This window comes from Heptranchias perlo, chromosome 31 (genome assembly GCF_035084215.1).
Source record: "Heptranchias perlo isolate sHepPer1 chromosome 31, sHepPer1.hap1, whole genome shotgun sequence".
NCBI classification, from domain to species: domain Eukaryota; kingdom Metazoa; phylum Chordata; class Chondrichthyes; order Hexanchiformes; family Hexanchidae; genus Heptranchias; species Heptranchias perlo.
The window spans coordinates 14,842,052-14,863,636 of NC_090355.1; the positions used below are offsets into that span (position 1 = coordinate 14,842,052).

The window sequence follows — 21,585 nt, forward strand, 5'->3', positions numbered from 1 at the left end:
ATCCAGCAAATTTGCGATCGCCATTGACTACAATGGAGGGCTGAGCGGCAAGAATGGCCTTTTATCAACTTTGGCTAGCAGCGGAGCAGCGCAAATGTGCCAGCAAACTACGGCGCAACGCAACTCAACACACCTACTCAATTATTTCCTGGAACTTTTATGTATTAACAATGGCACATGCCATTCATAAGTTATTACCATGGCCCAAGTTTGCAACAAATTCAGGCCCAATATTGTCTATCTGAGGTGTTAATTTTACTTGGTGAGGCTCCTAGTGTGGGACTTCGCTAAACTGAAGCAGAGGTTGCAGAATGAGCCCTAAGGTGTTATAGCTCCACCATGTGCGCTCATCCACTGATCCCTCTATTCCAGTAGCAGAACCTCGCAAAGTACCACTTTGATATTTATCATCATCCATTTTCATTTCAGTATCACAATTACTATTGGTGTACGCAAGTGCCAGCTTGGCTCTGTGGTAGCATTCTAACCTCCAAGTCAGAAGGTTGAGGATTCAAATCCACTCCAGGATTTGAGCATATAATCTAGCCTGACACTTCAGTGCAGTATTCAGGGACTACTGCATTGATGGAGATACTTTCTTTAAGATGAGGCATTAAACCGAGAAGCTGTCTGTCTCTTCAAGCGGATATCAAAGATCCATAGCCTTATTCAAAGAAACGGTAGACAGTATTGACCAACATTTATCTCTCAAACACCACCATTTAGAAAAAAATATTAACTGGTCACATATTTAAATTGTTATTTGTTGGAACTTGCTATGTGCAAATTGACTGCTATGTTTGCCTAAAAAGCAACAATGGCTGAACTTGGAAAAAGTAATTAATTGATTGTGAAGTGTTTTGGGACATCCTGAGGCCATGATAAGATGCTACTTAAATCCAAATTATTTCTTCCTTTTCTTTCCTTCTCCATCAGCCAAACAGGCTCTTTTGGAAACAAATCCAGTTTGAGGAAAAGAAAGTCGGTAACAAAAGTAAGTGACAATTAAAGCAATTATTACATCACACAATTGCACACCTACAAATACAGGTGAAAAAGAGAAAATTAAATAATGATGACGAGGGCAGAAGAATGAAAAGCCAAGCAATGAAGCTGAAAACAAAAACTGAAAATTAATCAGAGGTAGAAATTATGAGAATTCATAATAAAAAGGGAAGAAGCAGTGATTTTAATGAATGCGATGTATTTAAAAATAAATGTTCATAAATAATGCAATAAAGTTGAAAACATATTGGACAATATAGTCAAATGATAGTGATGAAGTGATGTGAAAATACAGGATTATCCATCCATTACAATCAAAGTGCCACATCTACAGAATATTGGAAAAGACAGAATGCGAAAGACATACAAAAGGTAAAATCCTTTTTAGGAGAAAAACTTAGAAGAACAAGCTAATTCATGATAAGCCCTGGGGTATAAAATATTGTATACCATTTTTGGCTCAAGATGCTTTATAGTTTTATTAACATTTTGTGTGCTTCTAAGCCCAGCATACACTCCTGCTGCACCTCACTGTGGGTTCAGACGAGAGACATGCTGCTGCTGCACCTCACTGCAGATTGCACTGAGTTGCCTGGATGTACGAATGAAGTTCAGATCTCCAGTTGGCTATTTTTTAATGTTATGAGAGAGCAGCCAGCAATGTCATTTCTCTCAAGACGTTAAATAAAGACTCAAAAGTATATATAGTTTACCTGAGCACCTTATAAAATTGGCTTTGCGCCACGATGGAGCTGTGCGACACCCAGTGCAAAGTTCCAAGCATTGTGAGAGTACTTACTAGAGATGGTCTTACACCTCTTGCTTGGGAGTCAGATTGCTGACCTGATTCAAGTGATACTGTCACTTTGGTATCAATATAAACCTAAAACAGTTTGTGCAATGCAAAAGTGGTACTATAATAGAAACTTAAAAGAAAATATGTAAAACTAAACATCAGCACTGTACTAATGAAAGAGCATAAAAGTGAAATGCATCTCCAGCTATGTCATCATGCACTTCTAACTCTTGTTAAATTGTCAGAATTCATAAGGACTTAATTTGGCATCAATTATCCTCACCTCCCACCGTCACAAACCAGCAGCACAACCACTGGCAAAATGTTTCTCGAGGCCTTTATGTAAAACATGTAAATTTAATGTTCTGAACAAATGAATGAAATCAGCCAATTCACATCAGATGAGAATCATGCCAATTTACAGTCTGCAAATCAGGCTGCAAACTAATATACTTGTTTGGCCTAATCTCTGTATACAGATAATTCAGGGAAGACAGCATTGAATTATTGACACGGAACTGCGTTTTGCCATAGGACCTCACAGGGTTCCTGTTTACCTTCAAAGGTGAATTATATAAAAGAGTTCACCATTCCCAATAGTACAGGATTTAACTATACTTCAAACACTGATGTTTGAAATTACAAAAATATATAGGGAAGGGTAATCTTTATTTTAGTTGGTGCTGTGGTGTAGGATGATGTTGGATTAAAATGAAGTGGCAACTTCCTAGGCCTCAAAAATAGTAAGGAATCTTACAACACCAGGTTATAGTCCAACAAATTTATTTTAAAATCACAAGCTTTCGGAGATTATCTCCTTCGTCAGATGAATGAATGAAAAGGTTCTCAAATCGCATATCTTATACTATGTTGGGACAGCATCACACCAATCAAAAGGTGTCGTTGTTATTCAAACAGGCCAGTCACGGAGAACAGCACGTCCCAGTACACTCGATATACATTGTGTCTTTTACACAGGCAGGCAGAAAGAAACTCAAAATGGCAGAGAGAGAGAGAGAGAAAAAAAAGGGGGAAAAAATTTATATGTTTTTTAAAATTCTCTCTCTCTCTCTGCCATTTTGAGTTTCTTTCTGCCTGCCTGTGTAAAAGACACAATGTATATCGAGTGTACTGGGACGTGCTGTTCTCCGTGACTGGCCTGTTTGAATAACAACGACACCTTTTGATTGGTGTGATGCTGTCCCAACATAGTATAAGATATGCGATTTGAGAACCTTTTCATTCATTCATCTGATGAAGGAGATAATCTCCGAAAGCTTGTGATTTTAAAATAAATTTGTTGGACTATAACCTGGTGTTGTAAGATTCCTTACATTTGTCCACCCCAGTCCATCACCGGCATCTCCACATCATGGTCAAAAATAGTATGCAACAGTTCCTGCCCTAATTTTGTTTTCTATGTAATGGCTTTTATTTCTATTACCTGTATTATTACTTGTTTTTGGTCGGGTTTTCCGTCTTCGTTTCCTGGTTGGTTTAAGCCACGGGCTGTCATTCTTCCCTTTTTTCTTCCACTTCCTTTTCAAACTAGACTCTGAACTCTGGATGGTCAAGAAACATGTTCACAAAATTATTTGTTGCAGTAAATTAAAAAGTTGTAATACCAGAATTTTCAATTTCAGTAATAGGCTGAAATAATTTCAGACATAATAATAAAAGCAGAATTAAATTGAAAACACTCACACTTCACTTAACTACATTTGTTAGAGAAAAATTCTTATGAACACAATCATTGGAACAATATAAAACTACTATTACAAATTTCATGTCTGAACTGGATATTCACTCAAGCTTCAGCGTCACCGGTCTCATTCGTAAACAGACCTCGCATCCCTTATGATCAGGGTTTTAATTTTGCTGCCCAACATCGAGTCATACGATAGCATGACCTGGGAAGCAAAACAATGAAAGCCCTCGTTAAATGAACTGTAATCCCAAACAAGCCACCGAGTGTCCTTCTCAAATCTTACGAAAGGCAGTCTGATGAACACTTTAGCTAAACAGGGTCAATTACAAATTAACCGACAAACAATAAGTGAACAAATAGATTATATTAAACCCCCTTTTACTTCAACTTTGGAACACTCCTTATAACAAAGTACACCACACTGTCCCTGCTAGCGGGCTAAGTGCACACTTCTGACCAGAAATTTCTCTAAGTTTAGGGCCGACCAGTTTCAGAGAGCCCACTGACTATCTAGGTTTGACTTCCGTATCAGCTCAAACGAAACTGTCCCAGACCACGTGCTTCTTTGCTCCTCACTTGTTAAGGGAATAGGAATCCAACAGCTTGACCTTTGACGCACTCCCCCACCCCCCTCACCACCTCTGTCTTTAGGGATTGACCAGTTGAGCTGCCAATCAAATCAGCCACCACTCTCCAAGGTGAAGGCTTTCTGGCAGCCATCTCCGATTGGACTCCCAATAAACAGGACCATCCCAGCAAAACAGATGTGAATGCTTACTGAAATGTCTAAACAAACTTCAATTGTCTCAAGTTAAAATGGTAAGCTCCAGGCAGTAGAGAAGGGAAATAAATGCACAGTATCAGCCACATCCAGAGAAAAAAAAATTTAAAATTGCAGTAAGCACTTCTTCAACTGCTTTGTCTAGTTGTAATTCGCATTGCCAGTGCATGGTTATTCAAAGGAATTATCACCTTAAGATCTAAATTTAATTTCATAGTAACATTTTAATGCAAATTACATAAAATCCTTCTGTGGCCAAATAATCAAAAATCACAAAATGTGACAACTATTCTAAAAAATTCTTAAAAGTAGAATGAAAAATCTACTACACTCTCCTTGAACAAAATATGTATCGACCAACCACATGGATTGACAAACAGAATATGAGGCAATTTTAGCATACTATTCTCTCCAAGGATGCTATGGTGCAAATTTCTTCAATCCTGATATCGAGGGTTTTGTTTATCAGCAATGCCTCTTATGCATCAGTATGCAACTCTTACAGCAACAAGTACTAACTAGTATAATTACAGTGAAGTCCAGTAAAGTCAAATCAAGTCCCTGACACTGTATGACTCCATAAAGCATGGTGCTTTTATCCACCGAGTTATCAGAAAGTGTGCAACTGACCTTCTAATGGTATGCTGGAGACAAGGCTTGTCCAAGTACAAAAGAATGAAGCATACAGAAACAAATTTAGCAAGACTCAGAAAAATCTTTGGAAGTCCTGGAAGTTGGTAAGGCAGTCAATTTGCAGAAAACAGTCAGTAAAAAGAAATGAAAGTGAAAGCGTAATAAAAAACATGTATTTGTCTATGATGCATCAGGACACTGGTTTCTTTCATTCTGTTACCAAACAACAGGATTTAAAAGCAAAATTTGCTCACAGAAAGTGGCCCAATTTGTTTTGATAAAATAACTCCAAAATAGGGATATTGTGTCTGGCCAAGTGTATAAAAGGAGAGGGCAAGCTATTCACTGCTAATACAAGCATCTTGTGGGTTTTATATATATCTATTGGTGTGTTGAATTGGGAGCTCTTTGAGGTTGAGATACATATTTTGTTCGTCCCTGTCTTCTGTTTAAAAATTCTCAACCTATCTTGTTCAAATTGAATCAGTCGAACTGAGAGAGAGACCCCAGAGAGAAGTTCCATGGACAATCAGGAACAAGCAGCCAAATTTGTGTTACATGTTCCCTGAATATTAACCATATGTGTCATTGCTCCTGTTCACTTATCCATTTACTGTTTATATATCTGCTTGGCAGTTCTCTGCCTAAGCCAGTCTACTGAAGTGTTTACTGTTAATTGTATGATTTATATCAATGAGCATTAATTATATTCAGATGGTGGGTTTCAATTGGGGACTCTTTTATATCCTTTTTATAGGAGAGCTTATCTCAGGTGTGGGTGTGCAAGGGGAATCTCTGAATAAAGGCTTGGAAGCAACTAAAGAGCAGGCTCTAATATTCTATCCTTCACCACATGGCTATCCAATTTTAACATTTACTCCATTGCTTTCTGATGCAGAGGAAAATCACGTGAGTGTATATGATACAAACCAGGAAGTCAAAATACAACAAGGGTTTTTTTTGTTAGATATCTGGGCTTGCAGCAAATTACTGAGATGATGGATAGGTAAAGGCACACTCCAGGTTATAGGAAGCAAAAGTACACTCGTGGAAGTGATCTGAGACACTGAATCAGAGAGAAACATCTAAAGTACTTACACCTCCAGAACAAATGACTTACCACATCAGATTCAAAGTCATCATCATCGTCCTCCAAGTCGTCAGAGTCTTGATCCTCTTCAGGAACATATTCTTCTGGCTGCAAGTTAACCAGTGTGGGGAAAAATAAAAATTCTATAATAAACTACAACCTTTGGTAGCCTACCAGTGGATTTAAAAGGTCATATAGCACAACTAAAAAAAGCAATATGCATAAAAAAGTCCCTGATAAGCTGCTGAATAAAGGTAAATTTTTTAAAACCAAAAAGCAGCCAGAATATGGCACAATCAAACAAATGAAGTGAAATGCCACTGAAATCATCTGAATTTAATTTGGTATATTTTAGCTTAATGTAGAACATTCAAGTCTAATACAAATCTGCGAAAGCATTGAAGGATTGACATTCAAAGGATTTCACCAGAAGGTAATAGGAAGTCATTTCTTACCAAATATGGTTGCATTTACAAAACAGAAGGGTGTGGATTTCATTTTTATTAAAATAGCATTTTCTACTTGAGAGGGGCAAGCAATTGACTTGCTCACAGATCTTGAGCAGACCAGACCCCAACTAAGCTGCTTAAGGGCATCTTAATTCAACTTGCTTTCCTATTTTTTTCCTCACCTCTCTGTAGAGAACCAGTTGGTCTCTACAACTGAGATCAGGAGTTCGCCCTGTGACAAACAAGGTTTGGAATGGACTCTTTAAACTACACCTGAGATTTCAGCTACAATCACTCACACAACTTTCAAATCTGCACAGTCTGATTAGTTATCAGAGTCCTCAGAGAAGGTGGTTTAAAAAAGTGATTGAACCATAGCAGCATGAACCTAGAGAATTGGAAAGTGATTTGAATAACTTACTGCAACTAGAAGCTAGCCCTTTTTGCAAATAAACTAATAGGTAAAAGGACAAATCTCAGGATTGTTGTGAAGAGTCCATCTCAAAACACAAAAGACCGTACAAAAAAAAGCCAGCATCAGCCTTGCTGATCTTCTCTGTACTGCCTCTTGAGATGGGTGGGTCCCCATGTTGTAGTAACTAGAACTGTACTCCGTACTCCAAGTGTTGCCTCACCAACTGTATAACTACAGGTATTTTTCCATTCTGGTTACTGATTCTATTACTTACTCAATTATTGACATCAGGCCAAGAGGTCAGAAACTGCTCCCAGATATGGCAACTACATCTACCTGTATCTAGTGCAAATATATATGGAAATGTATTTTAGCAACAACTCTTATTCCCAAGATTTCAGGTTACGTAAAATAAACAAACTCTGCAAGTATTTCAAATGAAATATATCAAACATTTTTGTATTAAATTAAATTAAATTCAAATCTTCAAGTATCCGATAAAAAAGAAAAAACTAGAGTCTGGAAATGAATCCAGGAGTACTGTTGTGTAGCCTGAGATACAGTTCTCCCTAGCTGTAATAATCTTGCAGATGTGGAAATTAACTGGCAAAACAGCATCTAGTACATACTTTCTTAGAAATTTCCATTTTGCGAATGCTGTCAGTGCCTCCAAAGTCTGTGGATAACTCGGAATCTGGTTGTTCTGCAACATTGTATTTTTCTTCTTCGTCTTCTTCATCATCCTCCTCTTCATCCTCCTCAGACTCCATATCTTGAGATATGTCAACATTCTCTCCATTTATGTTCCGAGTGACACCATTAGTTGAGTCTTTCTGTTCCTACAATACAGAGGAAAGAGGTAAAGAACAAGGCCACATTTCAAATATATGCACAGACATGTATTCTCTTTTTTACCTCATGTCCTGTGTTAAAGGCCTTGGCCCTTCTCTTCACCCAAGTTACTCATTTTTTTTAAACCACTGATTCTAAAGACAGCTTTGCAGCATTTTCATACATTTGAAACTCATCTTTTCATATTGCAGCCAGTTAGCACTTTCAACCACAAGCAGAATTCATTTTCTGCTACATTTATATTTAAAGTATATTTACTTCAAATTGTACAAGTGATTTCAAAAGTCATAGTTTGCCATTTAGATACCTACTCACCCATTTATTTTGTGCTGTTTTTTAGAAGAAGACAGAACTAACTTTGTTAAAGAGTGATTTTTTAAAATATATTTATCCATAAAATAGCAGCACAGGTGTGGTCTACACAACAACAACGTTCACCTGAGGAAGGAGGAAGCCTCCGAAAGCTTGTGAATTTAAAATAAAATTGCTGGACTATAACTTGGTGTTGTAAAATTGTTTACAGTGGTCTACACCAGCATCCTGTCATTCTCTTTACTGTGCAACCTTCCAACACAATACAGCACCCTCTGGTGTGTCAAGTGCAACACGACACCTGTCTGACAGAGGTTCAATTAGCAGCTTTACACCAGTCAAGATTAAAACTTCCAGACGTGGTTCTAAGCACAGGGTTGACTGTAATTGAACCAATTATGTCCTGTTTATGATCTAAGTTAATGATCAAAGTTAAGGCCTCCTGTTAATTGATGATTTCCAACTGGGCCAGTTCATGTGTTCACTGAAAAAGAATATATGCTCTGCTTTTTATCTAACACCATTCCAAAGTTGTAGAATAAATCACCAGTGTTCCGATATTTGGAGGATGTGAAGATCTGCTGAGTTTTTCTTTTAGACAATATCTGTAGAAGTTGGTCCTTATTCATCGAGGATGAGACCATATGCATTGGGTGGGGCAGGGTTGGGAAGGGGTCTATCTTGAGAACTGTGCATCTAGTTCTATCCTGTGATATTAGGGCAAATGGGATATAAGGAAGAAAAGTGTCAATTATGATGAGGAATTTATTTCTTTATTTTACAAGGGCAAGAAATTCTAAAACTCCTTTAAAGCTACACTGGTGAGCCAAGATAAGCAAAGATACCACTTTCACGAGTTTTACTTCTATTTCTGAGAGCAACGAATACATTGAATGAAAGCACTGCTTTAATAATCACCTACAATTCCTAAGGTATTACATTTTTCATTAATCTTTATGATTATTTCCACCTTATGTACAAGTTTCATTTTCCATTACATACAACCTGAAGATAGAAAACATTCATACAAGAAATATCTATCAAATGGAGGTGTTTGCCCCAAAAGTAAACTATGCGAGAGAATGACTCAAGACCATAACATTTTGTATCAGTAAGACTGGGTGACAAATATTTTGCTCATAATTTGCATCTTCAACATTGTAAGCAATGTGGTCTTTCAGATCCATGTTCAGTCATACAAATGAGAGATTCTGTTCACAATACTATCTAAATGTTAGCTCCCATACAAACTGTTAAGATTTATGATACAAACATGATCTTCCATTTTCATCCAAAGCAACTCTACCTCAAATTTAAGACAAATTAATGTACCTTGGTCATGACCGGAAGGAAATGGTGCGTTCTGGGTCATCATAAAAAAAATTTAATCTGAGGGTGCAGCATGTGTTTCAGCCAGGTAAAATCTAGCCACTTGACAATATTAGAAGAGACACAATCTCAGTAGAGCTTCTCACAATACTAATACTCACTTGGTATAATTGTCAATACATTCACCATTCAGAAAGTTTACTGGAATTTTTCTTAAATGGCTAATAATAAATCAAAACTAATGAAAAAGACAATTTTGAAAAGAAATAAACTTATGCTTAACTACTCGCTAATACGTTTCTTTGAAATACAGACGAAAAAAAAATTCTGTGTAGTACGCTTACACTTTCTAGACCCACCTGCATGCTAGATGCAGACTGTGACATGTTCCGAAACATTTCAAGTACTGTGCGCTGTTTTAGAAGTTTGGTCTTCTTCTTAGGAGCCAGGCTGTAAGTCCCCATTTTTCTCCTCTTCTTCCTAGCCACTGTCAAAGTTTTAATTATTTTGAACATTTAATAAAATAAGAAACTATATGCTCTACAATTTGTGTCATGGCTGCCATTCGCGTTTATGTGCCACTTTCTCAATTATAAATACATGTAGAGAGTTATACACTCAAATTGGAACTGCTTTTATTGCACTGTCTGAATACGTACATCAAACTGTGAGTTTTCGTTTTTAAATCAAAATATATTTTTAAAAAATGCTTCCTCTTTAACTATTTTAAAAATTAACATTTCTGCCTTAGCGTAGTTTTTTTATATGTAGTATTGTAGTCAGGAAATTTTAAACTTACAGCAGGAACTATCGCTCTTCAAATATTTACTGTTAATTATGTTCTGTGAAGCTATAATATCTACATCAGATGAGCTCTACAATGAATGCACATTTAAATAAAAACTTACTGTATTCCGGTTCAGTTTTTCTTATTACCTGACTGTGGTTTGCTAGTGGCAGTATTGTTCTGATTCTGAGGTAGTATCAGTTGCTGTGGTGGTGGTGTTGGTTGCGGTGGTGATGATGATGGAGGAGGTGGTGGCTTTTTCCCACATTCTAGACTATTTACACCTTCTTCCTTTGGGTCTTTGTTTGGTGGCTTTAAAAAGGTAGAAGTACAAAATGAATGCCTTTTAACACCGTGGTTTTCCAAGTACCACTCCACATACAAGAATAAACAGAAATGATGCCCAGCTATAGCATGTTCGTGGCATAATGTGAATTAAATTTATATGAAATATAAGTTTAGTCAAAGCCAATTCTCATCCAGTTAATAAGATCTTAACTCGTGTTTTAGCAAAAGTAGTCCCCTGAAACACAATACTTTTTAATTATTTGCTCACGTGTTTTTTCACAAGCATTTGAGGTAGCACAAGTTCCTTTAGCAGAAAACATTGCTGACCTGATAAAAGAAATGAAGCAAAACCAAAATCTTGTGAAAATATGATGTCTGGTAGTTCACTGAATAAGAGGTTACCTCGCTCATGTGACAGACATGTGAAAATGACAAAGCTATAATCACGAGCAAATCAGTAAGCAATTGACAAATTGATTGTTGAGTGTGAACATTAGCTTCGTGATAAGAAGTGCAAAGTTAATTATATTGAAAAAATAAGTATTAATTTTAATGGTCTGATTCTAGAATACATGGTGCACTGAACTTCTCTCAGAAGTGTGAAAGACCAACATTATAAATAACTCACAAATGAGATGCTATTTAAGTAGACCTTCATAATACCCCTTCAGTTATGCAATATCTTGTGACCGTAATGTAAGCTTTCTTACTTGGTGCAATATGTTTTTCAGCAGCATAACATTTAAAAATTGTGGCTGTTTTCATTAGAACAGAATGATTTGATAGAGGTATTGAAAATTATGAAGGGATGGGACAGAGTAGGTAGAAACAGACTGTAAGTGGTTGAGGAGTCTAGAAAGAGGGAACACAGATTTAAGATCAAATGGAAGGGATTTAGGACAGAGAGCAGGAGAAACCTTTTTTTGCACAGAGGGTTGTGAGGCTGTGGATTGCACAGAGTTAATGAACAAAGACCACGTCGTCAACTTTTTAGAATAGGTTAGATCGGTGGTTGAAGGAAATGGGGTTAATGGGATATGTGAACAAGATAAGGCACATTATCTATGATGTGATTAGGGCTATTGCTCATGTGGAGGATAAACACCAATATGGACCAATTGGGCTGAAAGGCCTGTTTCCGTGTTGTAGTTTCCAAGTAATTTTATGCAAATTTCATGAAAGTGATAGACCAACAGTAATCAGTGCTGCCAGTATTTTGTTTTTATTTCAGCGCACAGTCCTCTTGACCACAAGATTAATTCGTACGGCAACACTTGACTTATCAGCTGATGCTCTGGCTCACAATTTCCTCCATTCACCTGCCAGCAACTTCAGCCACCCGACCTGCCACAAACTCAAGAGGAACAACCAGAAATGCTGTGTCAAAGTGCATTACAACCTCCCAGCTGTAGAGGTGAGTGATATAGAAAACAGACACTGACTTCTAGTGATCCTGTCACAAGCTGCGACAACAATGATCTCAACAGAACTGCCAACTTTAAACTGGCTGTTTAAACTTTGTTCCTGGAACTTACCCATTTGGCTGTAGTGCCGTGGCTAGCGATGGGAAGCAATTCTGTCTAGCTTCATTGAATCTCTGGAAGGTCTAGAGACCAGAGCTATGGATCAATGCATTGCGAAGTTGTGAGCTGACTGATCAGCTGTTGTAGCACCAGCTGGTCTTACTGGCAGCAGGAACAAAGGTGAAAGCTGCTGCCGAAAACTGCCTCCTTATTCACTTGTTTCAATCAACGGGGTAATTTGAGGACTCACAATTATCTGACAATGTGTGTTATTGGCCAGGAGTCTCTTCATTATCAATAACGGAGGGTCCACTTCTAATCCCATTATTGCATGTCTAAATGCAGATTTAGCTTGAGCCATGACAGCCTAATCATTATTAGTTCTTGCCAAAGACTCTGTTCGAAAGGCAGTCAAGTTTTCACACATTTCCACCTTTATTGTCAAGGCAGTTTCTTCCTGGAAACGTTATGCTTTGCTGAAGAAGTCTTCAACGAGATTGCATTCTGAACCAGCATTTACAATATACCAAAATGCAGTGCACCTGACAAACCTTCGTGCAGCCTCGTATGGCCTGCAGGGTTGCAATTTTTGACCGTTTAAATGACAGGCACTGAAATGCTCAAACACTCATCAATGTCCTTTATAAGATCATTAAGCTGTCAGTATTGAGCACATTTGCAACAACAATTGTGTGGGGCAGTGGAATAAAGACTGTCCATTCACTTGTACGACTTGGGTTTAAATCAAGCTCAGACTGATAAAGTGAAAGTCTGCTGTGGGTCAAAAGTTCCTACATGAAAAGTCTTTGGGTAGTTTCAATCCAGTTCCTCGTGAGATTCTAACCATGTCACAAGCTGACTTCAGAGTACTTGATGTTGACGCTGGATGTCCAAACGGGAAAGTACTCCATTCTTGACGAGCACAAACATTTTCTCTCTCTCGCTTCAACACACAAACACACACACACACATACACACACACAAAAATGTACAGTTATTTGATAATCAACTGTAGATTAAATTTTAGCAAACTTGTGGTGATTACATCCCAATCATTAATCCTTCAGGAACGTCATCACACATCAACTGCGTGAAGCATTCCAGCCAGCAACTACTATGATTGTCACAGTTTGGAATGGGGAGAAAAGGAAAAATAACATTTCCCACAGCCAATTAAATAATAAATATATATATATTTATCTCTCTCTCTCTCTCTCTATGGGTATACAAGAGTGATTTCCAGACAGAAGTCTCGCCTCGAGTTAAAAATATAAATAGTTTACCAGATGACCTCATCAAAATTCAACAACTTAACCCCTGGAAAATCATCAATCTCTATTTAATAATGGCAATACTATGTAATAGTAACATTGAAAAGGTTTAATTGTTATGCTTGTTATTAATTTTGTTTAAAAAGTTCCCATTTCCACACACATTAAATAATAAAATTATTTCCAACAGTCATGAGTGGTATGGTTGGAAATACTTTCAGTCCAGTAACATTTTACAACAGGACCAACTAAAATTGACATTACAACCAATGGAAAATTTGATTTATTTTTCATAAGTTACCAGTCAAATCAACTAAGTGTATGTTAGTGAATGCCCTGATCAAAAATGTCTACTACTCAAGTTCATAAAACTGATTATACTTACTGTGGTCTGAAAAGAACACCTCTGTTTAATCAAAGCATGTGTAATTACATCCCTCCCAGAACACTGCCCAGGAATGCCTTTCATAAAACATTCTCTTCTTCCACTTCAATACTTACTTCCTCATCCTGTCCCCTTCTTTGACCCCCTTTTTATTTAGTCTTATTAAAAGAAAATAACATGCTAGAAATAAAATTTACTCAGACCATATCTTACAAAGAAACAACGCACCACAAATGACTGCATAGCCTCCTTGTTCATTTGCATTAAATTCCCACTCAATCTTTTCACATTTGATCTTCACAGAAGAAAGCACGTGAAAATGTTTTCTGATGCACCTTGTTGCTGCCATTATTAGCTGTGAGATTATGAACATCAAATTCCCAAGACTCTGACATCAATTTGATTGTTAAAGGAAAGGACTTGCATTTACGTAGCGCCTTTTGTGATCTAAGGATGTACCAAAGCAATTTACAGGCAAGTGTAGTTGTGGTTATAATGAAGGGAAATGCAGCAGTTAATCTTGTGCACAAAATCCCACAAACAGCAATGAGGTATATGACCAGTTAACCTGTTTTTTTAGTGCTGTTGGATAAGTGATAAATATTAGCCACAAGCCCACCACCAAGCATAAATTTCCCTCCTTTCCCTTCCACTCCACTTTCAGTATTTCAAAAAGACCGCTACTTCTGACACCCTGGTTCACTCTTCCATCACCCCGACCACCTGCTCTCCTTCCCCTGGCACCTTTCCATGCAAGCACAGGAGATATAGTCAGTGCTGGCAATGTGAGGTGGTGTGCCTGTGTTTCTGGAGATGGGGGAAGGGAGCGTAACACTGCTGGTGGGGTGATCTGCACCCTTGGTGCTGACTTGCTTTTTATCCTGGGGCACTGGAGCCTGCTCCACCTTGCCAGATTTTCATGCTTCCCTTTCCACCTATCTCTCTGACTATTTGCGCATACTCGGGGTCATATATATCTTTTATTTCTTTGATTTGTCTCATTGTGCCTCCTTTTGTCTACTGCTAATATCAGGTCTGTCATTTAATCATCTACTGTTCTCCAACCAAGCACTTCCCATTCCGTCTATTTCTTTTCCTGTGTGTGTATTTTTAAAAAAATTTCTCTTCCCCCCCCCCCCCCACTTTCCCTTGGTGTGTTCCTTTTAATCTGTCCATCTCTAACATCTCATCCTGAGGAAGGGTCTTAAGGCCTGAAATGTCGACTGACTTCTGTTATTTTGAAGATAATGCCTGACCTGCTGAGTATTTCTAGCCTTTTCTGTTTTTATTTTCAGATTGCCAGCATCTGCAGTCTTTGTTTTTTTGTTCACAAGTTCCCCATTGGCTTTGAGATAAAGGCATTCTCTCAACCACACAAATTACAAATACCCCAGATTCAAGATGTAGTCTGCATTGAAAAAGCTGATCTCAGCTGGGGCGACAATTCACCACATTTACCTGGGTTAGGGAAGAGAGAAAATTGCTCCACTCCTGATCTCTCAAGTGTGCATGCATGGATGCAGAGTGGGGACAAGATTAGACTAGGTTTAAATGTCTTCCAGAGTCAAATAGCCTGTAAGCACTCATTGCTACCATTCACAAATGAATAATAGGCACTTGGGCCAGGTGCTGTAGGTTGACCATTGTCTGAACTGTAGGCCAGCAAAAAAGTCAATCCCTTCAGGGAAGGAGAGCATCAAGTTAGAATGAGAAAAAATGTCAGGAACCGCGATGCTGGAGCATAGTTTATGAATATTGAATAGAATTTTACAATTGATTCACTCCAAAAAGACTTTTTTTTAAAAAAAAAATCTCTTCTCAGTCTGCTGGCAAAGTCACATTTATTGCTCTTTCCTAGTTGCACTGAATGCTTTCTAGCAATTGAGTGACTTCAGAGGGCATTGGGAACAAACAATGTTCCATGGCATTAGAATCACAATATCTGCAGCTTTCCTTTCCCTGAAAGACATTCGTAAAATAGCTGGCCTTATATGACAATTCAGCTAGTCCAAAAATCAGATTGATAGAATTCAAGTTCACAATTTGCCGTGGCAGGATTTGAGCTCATCAACCTCTGGATTGCTGGCCCAGTACCAAAATCACTCTGCTACCTGCAGTTTTTTTTTCTATTATATACTACCGATGTTATTCATTAATGCAGATAGTTTATTTCAGGAGAAAGAGGGCACTGCAGCTGATTACTGTCTATAAAGGAAATCTGCATCAACATGGCATCTTCTTCCAGTTAGAAAATGAAACAGGCTTTTTCCAAGAATGATATTTAATAGAAAAAGTGATGGAAAGGAACATAGCATTTTAGTGTTGTAATTTTCAGTGTTTACGGCATTTATCTTTGGTTGCTTTAAGGTGGCAACTTGGCTAACATTAATTGGGAAGATCAAAACACAGAACTATGAATGTAATAATCATTATAAATATTTTACATGCAGAACAGTTTTCTGTGACAGATACTGAAACAAAACAAGATTGCTTGTCAATTGATTACTTCAGGATTACAAACAATATAGAGATATTAACTTTATAAACACATTTTCTAGTTTGTTTTTGAAACAATGGCACTTAAGTTTCCTGCTATAAAACAGATCATCTGTATTTTTCAGAATTTTCCACATATTCAGACTTCAAAGCATAAGAAACTTAACCTCAATCTCAAGAGAACTAGTAAACTATAATCTCATAGCAATAGCAATTAGTAGCAACAAGGTAAATTAGCAATTCCACTATGACAACAATTTCTCCTGTGAATATGAAATGGCAAAATGTAACGACTGCTGTGAATTGGCTATTTCTTTAGGACTAGGAGGGAGTAGAAGCAATTCACAAAATACATCTGGGAGTTTCTGGACATTGGAGGTCACAACTCCAACATATGGCACGTTACATTGCTAATTGCGCAAAATGATGTCAATACAAAGATAAAATGCTCCAGACCTGGAAAAAAGGTCTACTCATAGGATACAGTTAGAATATAATCAGCTCAGGAATGGACAATTCAGTGATCCAGCTTTATTTTGAAATCTGCATATGTTCTGGCAATATTCATTCCACAGATATCAGCCCAGTAGAAACTGAGTCAGCCACCTAATTCTTTACCAGGTTCTTATAGAAAACCAATCACAATCCATAAGCTAACAGAATCAAATGATAAGAGATGTGTGCGCTATGGGTGCTTTAAAATAAAAGACAGCCAGAGGCAGTAGTAGAGGCGGGTACAATTTTGTCTTTTAAAAAGCATTTGGACAGTTACATGGGTTAAGATGGGTATAGAGGGATATGGGCCAAGTGCAGGCAATTGGGACTAGCTTACTGGTATAAACCGGGCGACATGGACATGTTGGGCCGAAGGGCCTGTTTCCATGTTGTAAACTTCTATGATTCTATGAAAACGCATTCCAGAAAATTGGAGCATTGATTTTTTTTTCCCTCATTACACTGAACATTGCTTTTGCCTGCATTTTTCAGTCTCCCATTATCATATCTACAAATTAAGTCACAGGCAAAATTTGACATTTTTGACAAACTTAAGCATATCTGGTGCACAGCAGGTTTAGCCAACACCACCTGATCTGGCTGGATCACATCAAATGCTGTTGGGCATCCCAATCCTCTGACAAAACCGCTCACTACTCCAAGATCATCCTGGAGAACAAAAATAACCCTGGGTTCTCTTGTCCACTACCAACCGTATCCGTAAACCACTCGCATCTGCCATTTCCACCTTAAACAACAAGTAAAAGGAGCTCATGGACTCCTTTGTTAGAGACCATCCATTCAGCTGCTTCCTCCTCTTCCCCTTGGCGACCAAGCCAAGACTCCTCCAAGTCTTCCTTGCTCTAGCTCTGAACCTGCATCTGTATCCAGTTTCTCTCCAATCTCCCCTCATACCCTCTCTGACCTCATCTTGTCCCTGAACCCCCATCGCTTGTTCCCTTGACCCCATTCTCACTAAACTGCTAAACATTTAACTTCCCTTCCAGGGCTGCATACCAGCTGACATTGTAGATAGTTCTCTCTCCTCGACCCCTCTGTCCTTGCTAACTACCGCATGATTTATAACCTCCCTTTCCTCACCAAACTCCTTGAATGTGTTGTCGCATCCCAAATTCATGCCCGTCTTTCCCATAACTTCATGTTTGAATCTCTCCGATCAGGTATCCAGCCCTGCCACAGCATTGCAATGGCCCTAATCAAAGTCACCAAAGATATCCTCAATGACTCATATTCCTCAAAATCACTGCAGCCTTTGACACCATCGATCACACTATCCTACTCCAACATCTTTCGTCCGTTGTCCAGCTTAGTGGGACTGTCCTCGCTTAGCTCCGCTCTTACATATCCACCCAATGGCAAAGCATCTCCAGCAATGACTTCTCTTCCCATCTCCACATTGTTACCTCTGGAACTCCACAAGAATCTATGTTTGGCCCCCTCCTCTTCCTCATCCACATACTGCCTCTTGGCGACATCATACATTCACACGGGGTCAGCCTCCATATGTACACCAATGACACCCAGCTCTATCCCACGTTATTGTAGGCAGTCTAGGCCCTACGCTCCAGAATGCCCTCTCTAAACCTCTCAGTCTCCCCACCTCCCTCTACTCTTAAGACCCTCTTCAAAACCCACCTCTTCAATCAAGCTTTTAGTCATCCTTCCTACTATCTCTTTCTTTGGCTGAGTGTCCATTTTTGTCTTGACTGTGATTCTGTGAAGTTCATTGGGACATGTTTCTACATTAAAGGCGCTATATAACTGCAAGCTGTTGTATTTGATTTCATGTCTTCACATCCTATTCCTGTGTTGTGTGCTAATTTAAGTTTTGAAATAGTCATACAAAAAAGTTTAGAACTCATTATTGGCATTTTTTATTCATTCATTCTTCAACCTTTTAAGACAATCAAACCCAGGCTTTAAGAATTTCACAGATTCTTGGAATTATCTGAATTTGGCTCGCTACCTATATTGCTTAGCTGACAATAAAATACCAGCTTTAAAAAAAATCCATTAAGTACTATAAATCAGGCTACCAAATTAATTTTAGAAAGTTAAAATTCTCTAGCAAATTTTCAGTATAAAAATAATATATTGCATTAAGGTATTCAGCAACTCAATTTTGGATGATTTCAGTAAACATTACTTATCCACATAACCCACCAATGTGCTTTAGAGCTGTTCTATCAACTCTGTCACCACTTGCTCACTACTTGATTTAGGTTCCAAGTGAAGCCAGTTTATAGGGATTCATTGTTGGAGCTTTAAAATTGCTAATTGATATCAAGGTGAATCTAACTAAAATGGCTTTAGACTATGTATCTGCGCAATGCATAATTAGGCCTTTTTCCGTAGAGTCAAAGGTCATATTCTTCCACAAAAGTAAACAATGACCTAATCATCGTTTTTTAATCCTGATTAAGGCATCCAGTATTTGAAGCAGTTTATTCCAAATTCGGGTTAATTTGTGCAAAATCTTGTAACCAGTATCTTAAGAACATAAGAAATAGGAGCAGGAGTAGGCCATACAGCCCCTCGAGCCTGCTCCGCCATTCAATAAGATCTTGGCTACTCTGTTGGCTACCTCAGCTCCATTTTCCCATTCAATCCCCATATCCCTTGATTCGCTTAGAGTCCAAAAATCGATTGATCTCAGTCTTGAATATACTCAACTACTCAGCATCCACAGCCCTCTGGGATAGAGAATTCCAGATTCAAAACCCTCCAAGTGAAGAAATTCCTCCTCAGCTCAGTCCGATACGTCCGACCCCTTATCCTGAGACTATGTCCCCTAGTTCGAGACCCTCCGGCCAGGGGAACAGCCTCTCAGCATGTACCCTGTCAAGCCCTCTTAGAATCTTACATGTTTCAATGAGATCACATCTCATTCTTCTAAACTCCAGAGAGCCCATTCTACTCAATCTTTCCGCAGAGGACAACCCTCTCATCCCAGGAATCAATCCAGTGAACCTTTGTTGCACTGCCTCTAAGGCAAGTACAGCCTTCCTTAGGTAAGGAAGCCAAAACTGTACACAGTATTCCAGGTGTGGTCTCACCAAAGCCCTGTACAATTGTAGTAAGACTTCCTTACTCTTGTACTCCAACCCCCTTGCAATAAAAGCCAACATACCATTTGCCTTCCTAATTGCTTGCTGTACCTGCATGTTAACTTTGTGTTGAGTACAAGGACACCCAAATCCCTCTGAACACTGACATATAATAGTTTCTCACCATTTAAAAAAAATATTCCATTTTTCTATTCTTCCTTCCAAAGTGAATAACCTCACACTTCCCCACATAATAGTGAATAAGGCAGATGAGCTGAGGGTACAGATAGACATGTGGCAGTATGGTATCTTAGCTATTACAGAAACAGCTTAAAGAGGGGCAGTTCAACGTTCCTGGTTACAGGGTTTTCAGACAAGATTGAGCGGGGGGTGGCAATTTTGGTTCAAGAAATAATTACAGCTGTGAGGAGGGCTGATATGTTAGAAGGATCATCAAATGAGGCCATGTGGGTTGAGCTAAGGAACAAAAGGGGCAGTCACACTACTGGGAATGTACTATAGACCCCGAAACAGTCAGAGAGAGATAGAGGAGCAAATATGTAGGCACGTTTCTGAGAAGTACAAAAACAATTTGGGCAGTAATAGTAGGGGATTTCAATTACCCTAATATCAACTGGGATACAAACAGTGTGAAGGGCATAGAGGGCACAAAATTCTTAAATTGCATTCAGGAGAACTTTTTTAGCCAGTACGTAGCAAGCCCAACAAGAGAAGGGGTCGTTCTGGATTTAGTTTTAGGAAATTAAGCTGGGTAGGTGGAAGAAGTAACAGTGGGAGAACATTTTGGTGGTAGTTATAATTCAGCTAGTTTTAGCATAGTAATGGAAAAGGACAAAGATAGTTAAATTTCTCACTTGGGGAAAGGCCAATTTTACTAAGCTAAGAAGTGATTTAGCAAAAATGGACTGGAAACAGCTACTTGAAGGTAAATCAAGGAGGCTTTCAAGGGGGAGATTCAAGGGGTTCAGAGTAAACATGTTCCCACTAAGAAAAAGGGTAGGACTGCCAATTCTAGAGCTCCCTGGATATCAAGGTAAGATAAGGCAGAAAAGGAAAGCTTTATGTCAGACACCGAGAACTCAATACTACAGAAAGCCTAGAGGAGTATAGAAAGCGCAGGGGTGAAATTAAAAAAGAAACTGGGAAAGCAAAGAGAGGGCATGAAAAATATTGGCGAGTAAAATCAAGGAAAACCCAAAGATGTTTTATAAACACATTAAGAGCAAGAGGATAACTAAGGAAAGAGTAGGACCTATTAGAGACCAAAAAGGTAACCTGTGTGTCAAGACAGAAAATGTGGGTATGGTTCTTAATGAATACTTTGTGTCTGTCTTCAAAGAGAGGGGCGATGCAGACATTGTAGTTAAGGAGGAGGAGTGTGAAATGTTGGATGGGATAAACATAGTGAGAAAGTAAGTATTAAGGAGATTAGCATCTTTGAAAGTAGATAAATCACCAGGACCGGATGAAATGTATCCCAGTCTGTTAAAAGAAGCAAGGGAGGAAACAGCGTAGACTCTGACCATCAATTTCCAATCCTCACTGGATACAGGCGTGGTGCCAGAGGATTGGAGGACTGCTAACATTGTACCATTGTTTAAAAAGGGAGCAAGGGATAGACCAAGTAATTACAGGCAGCCAGTCTAACGTCGGTGGTAGGCAAATTATTGGAATCAATTCTGAGGGACAGGATAAACCGTCACTTAGAAAGGCATGGAGTAATCAAGGACAGTCAGCATGGATTTGTTAAGGGAAGGTCGTGTCTGACTAACTTGATTGAATTTGTTGAGAAGGTAACAAGGAGGGTAGATGAAGGTAGTGCATTTCACAAGGTCCCACATGGCAGTCTGGTCAAAAAAGTACAAGCCCATGGGATCCAAG

At 38.6% G+C, this 21,585-nt stretch overlaps 1 protein-coding gene across 4 annotated transcripts in view; it reads right to left on the minus strand.

The window, feature by feature from the left end:
* The window catches only part of LOC137300506 (histone-lysine N-methyltransferase EHMT1-like), a 149,593-nt gene that overhangs the window by 62,141 nt on the left and 65,867 nt on the right, over positions 1-21,585 (minus strand). For all 4 annotated transcript variants that reach the window (XM_067969605.1, XM_067969604.1, XM_067969603.1 and 1 more), the window contains exons 4-8: positions 10,307-10,469; positions 9,730-9,857; positions 7,507-7,716; positions 6,044-6,121; positions 3,246-3,363 (exon numbers count right to left, since the gene is read on the minus strand). In XM_067969605.1, the coding sequence (XP_067825706.1) occupies positions 3,246-3,363; positions 6,044-6,121; positions 7,507-7,716; positions 9,730-9,857; positions 10,307-10,469 (697 nt within the window). The remainder of the gene's footprint in view (positions 1-3,245; positions 3,364-6,043; positions 6,122-7,506; positions 7,717-9,729; positions 9,858-10,306; positions 10,470-21,585) is intronic.